At 32.5% G+C, this 3,513-nt stretch overlaps 1 protein-coding gene across 1 annotated transcript; it reads right to left on the reverse strand.

The window, feature by feature from the left end:
* Positions 1–2,083: 2,083 nt before the first annotated feature.
* Positions 2,084–2,770, reverse strand: LOC145687477 (uncharacterized). The gene has a single exon (XM_081760934.1). The coding sequence runs from the start codon at positions 2,768–2,770 to the stop codon at positions 2,084–2,086; it is 687 nt and encodes a 228-aa protein (XP_081617060.1).
* Positions 2,771–3,513: the final 743 nt, after the last annotated feature.

A 3,513-nucleotide genomic window follows, 5' to 3' on the forward strand; every position in this document is an offset into this window, starting at 1 on the left:
TGTAAAAAATACAGTACTATTCCTGCTGTTAGCTTTGTGTGACTATCAATTAGCGAGATCGAAAGCTTGTCTTGAGAAAGGTTTGTGAATAAGATCAAAATGTAATTTTCATCAAGACTTCTTACTGAAACCCTTTGTCTCAAAATCTTGCCTGAGTGGGACTATGAAACAGCATTTACTTCTAAAGACAGATCTTGAGAAAAAATCCATTAAGATATGTATATGAATTCGACCCTAACCATTGTGGTATGAAACATTGAAGTTATTACTCTTCTAATTAACTAGAATGCTTAGTGTAATCTACTACAGTACAAAATCTCAAACAATGGAAAATACACTAGAAAGACATTGTAATTAGTAATAGATTGGACAGAATCTGACATTTTCAAGATGGCAGACGTTTAATTAAACTGTAATCACGCTGTATTACGGGGTTTTAATAGGCGGTGCTGCCAAATTAGGCCTTAAAAGGGTTGGAATTCCCTATATTCTGCTTATTTATAGTGTAAATCAGGCTACATTGTAAGATATAACTTAATTAAATTTTGATATCAACTCTAATTAATTTGATATCAAACTCCTATCAAATTTGATTACCTCTTTAATCAAACACCTATTAATTTATTCAATCAAAGAGGATTTCCTAGAACTAATTTAATCGCATATGATCATACGCTTGACGTCATTACCTTATATTAGTGTTTCATTATTTACCTTACTCACATATATTCTTCGCGCCAAAAGTTCGTTTTCCTGATTGGTCACTTTCATTTCTTCAGCGGAGATACTTCATATATGATATTGAAAATTTTCGGAGTTTCCGAATCTTCATGATTGACTATAAACTATGATCTAATAGAATAGCAGTTACTTTTAATAAAATAATAATTTAATGAATTTGATATAATTAAAAATAAGCAAAATATCGTGCCTTTAATGCGATAACTGATACTCTATTTTACGGACAAGAAGTATATGCATTTTTCCTTTATCTTATACAGAATACACATACTTATGTTATTAGTGTATGTAAATAAACTTATATAATGGTATATGAAGCATATGTATTCTTCCTTTATCTTATATAAAATACACATACTTTATATTAAGTACCTTATTTGTTTGTAATTGTACAGGATGTAGAAATAAAATACAGGAATGTTAATTTAAAAACAAATATTGGAATAAAAAATGTATATATAATAAAAAAATAAAAAATATAAATATAAAAATAAAAAATAAAAAGTATTTGTATATAGGAAAAGGGTATATATAAAATATTTATTGATTATATATATGGATCTATACTTGATTATATACATAAGTTTGTACTTGATTGTGAATTAACAAAATAATTTAAGATTCGAATTATTTTATATACAATATACATATTATGAAAAACTATTTTTCAATATAACATATTAAATCTATTTACAATAATATACAAATATACAATATGATTTAAAATACAATATACATAATATGAAAATACTATTTACAATATACATTATTTGAAAAAAAATATTATTTACATCCGAAGGCGTAGATCTTAGGGTGTGAGGGGTCGTGAAAAATTTAAAGAATTTGATAACATAACATACCCGGGAATAACATGATAGAGTGTATAATTGTTACGTGTTTACTTTTCATTCATACCATTATTTACGTTTTCCTCATTCATTCATTCATTTTATTTACAGTTTCTCTGTTTATTTTATTACATAGGAACAAGATATATACAAATATTTACATCACATTCATGCACTCACACATTTACGCATTTGGCAACCATTAGGTGCGGTACCCAAAGGGTAATGTCCTGTAGTCGGTCGTGTTGTCAGGATTTAATCGATGTCTTTTGTTGTCTAACTTTTGATGAGTCTTTGTTTCAGGACGCGGAACGATGACAAATTTTCGCTTACGGGTAACCCTACCTGGCATATATATAGTTTATCTTTCAATTTTTCGGCGATGCAGGTTATAGAAATGCTCAAAATTAATTTCTTCGCGTGTTCTATAATCCAAAGTCATACCCTGAATCTTATATACATAATCAAGTTTTACCGTCCCAGTTTCTTTCAACCTATACGCATAATTGTTTTGGCCCCACACCTATAAATTTGTCTATTTCCCACTCATCTTTTACTTCGTCGGTTGGTTCACCCAAGTAGGGCCCTAATGTAAGTGGAGATTTCTCATCACGGCGTTGTAAGAACATGATACAATCAGTATCACAATAAAACACCTTATCATGCCCTACACTTGTCATCAAGTCATACAGTTTTAACAGCGCCCATGACGCAATGAAAGCCGCAAGAACAACGTTCGAGAATTTCCAAGGCTTATTCTTATTCTCCGTATTATGATACGTAAGAATAAAATGTTTATCTTCGACGGGTAATACGTTTTGTACCTCGTATTGCAGTGCCCATAGATAACGCAAAAGAATTCCCGGCGTGTCAACAATTACAGATTGCGACAAGTCCTTTCTTTGTTCGGATTTCCCATATAACGAGTTGAGGAATATTTTAACAATATACCTCAGACAAGGGTTCAATCCACTGTTATCCTTCATTAACTCTATGCCTTCATGGGCATAATAATCTGCTATGTACTTCTGTTTGTCTCCTTCCGTTTTGCACCAAGCAGAAAATCCTGAAGATCCCTGCTTCATTTGGAGGAAAGAATTCACGTAGTCGCGGAACCAACTACGCGAATTACGATCCTCCGAACCGAACAATTCGAATTCCCATACTTCAATAATTTGCATAATTTTATATCCGGCCTTTAACGCTTTATGTAGTTCTAGGGTAAAATACGTGTCTCTTAAGACACGCCCGGCGTCGCAATGCATGCAATCATTGATACCCTCCTTCATACACGTGCGACATAAGCCAAAATCGACCGTTACACGTATATAGGAGCACCGGAAAATATAGATCCTTTGGGGAAAGATGGTAGATTTTACTAGCCCATGGATACTTCCCATATCTGGGAAGTCCGGTCCCTTATAGATTTTGGTTTACCTATTTACATTGATTTACCCAAGGATACAATGATGTAACATCATAATACGCAATGAATTCATCGGAAGTAGATTCGTAGAAAGCATTAAAACACTCGGTCCAACCACCATGAAAACCGTCTTTGGGTACAAGGTGATCAACAAGGTCGGTACATTGAGCCTTAATAAACTCTTGTTATTCTTCACCATGTGATCCCAATCGCATTCCTCATTTCAAAGAGATTAACACCTTGTTTATTGAGGTAATTAGCTTTTATGATGGTCTTTTCGTAGCGGTCTTGTAGGGATGTACTATCCTTAGAGGTAGAATCCAGATTGACGTGGCGCAACGCTGTAAAACAACACTTAAATCCGTGGAAAAACATCCATAAAATTTATAAACTTTATTTGTATTATTATCATGACCATTGACTTTATATTTACCAATACGCCTTTCTAATCCATTCCCTGAATGTTCAATTATATTACCTTTGGTACATTCCAAACAC

The sequence above is a fragment of the Thermobia domestica genome, chromosome 6, assembly GCF_964235325.1.
Source record: "Thermobia domestica chromosome 6, izTheDome1.hap1.1, whole genome shotgun sequence".
Classification (NCBI taxonomy): Eukaryota; Metazoa; Arthropoda; class Insecta; order Zygentoma; family Lepismatidae; genus Thermobia; species Thermobia domestica.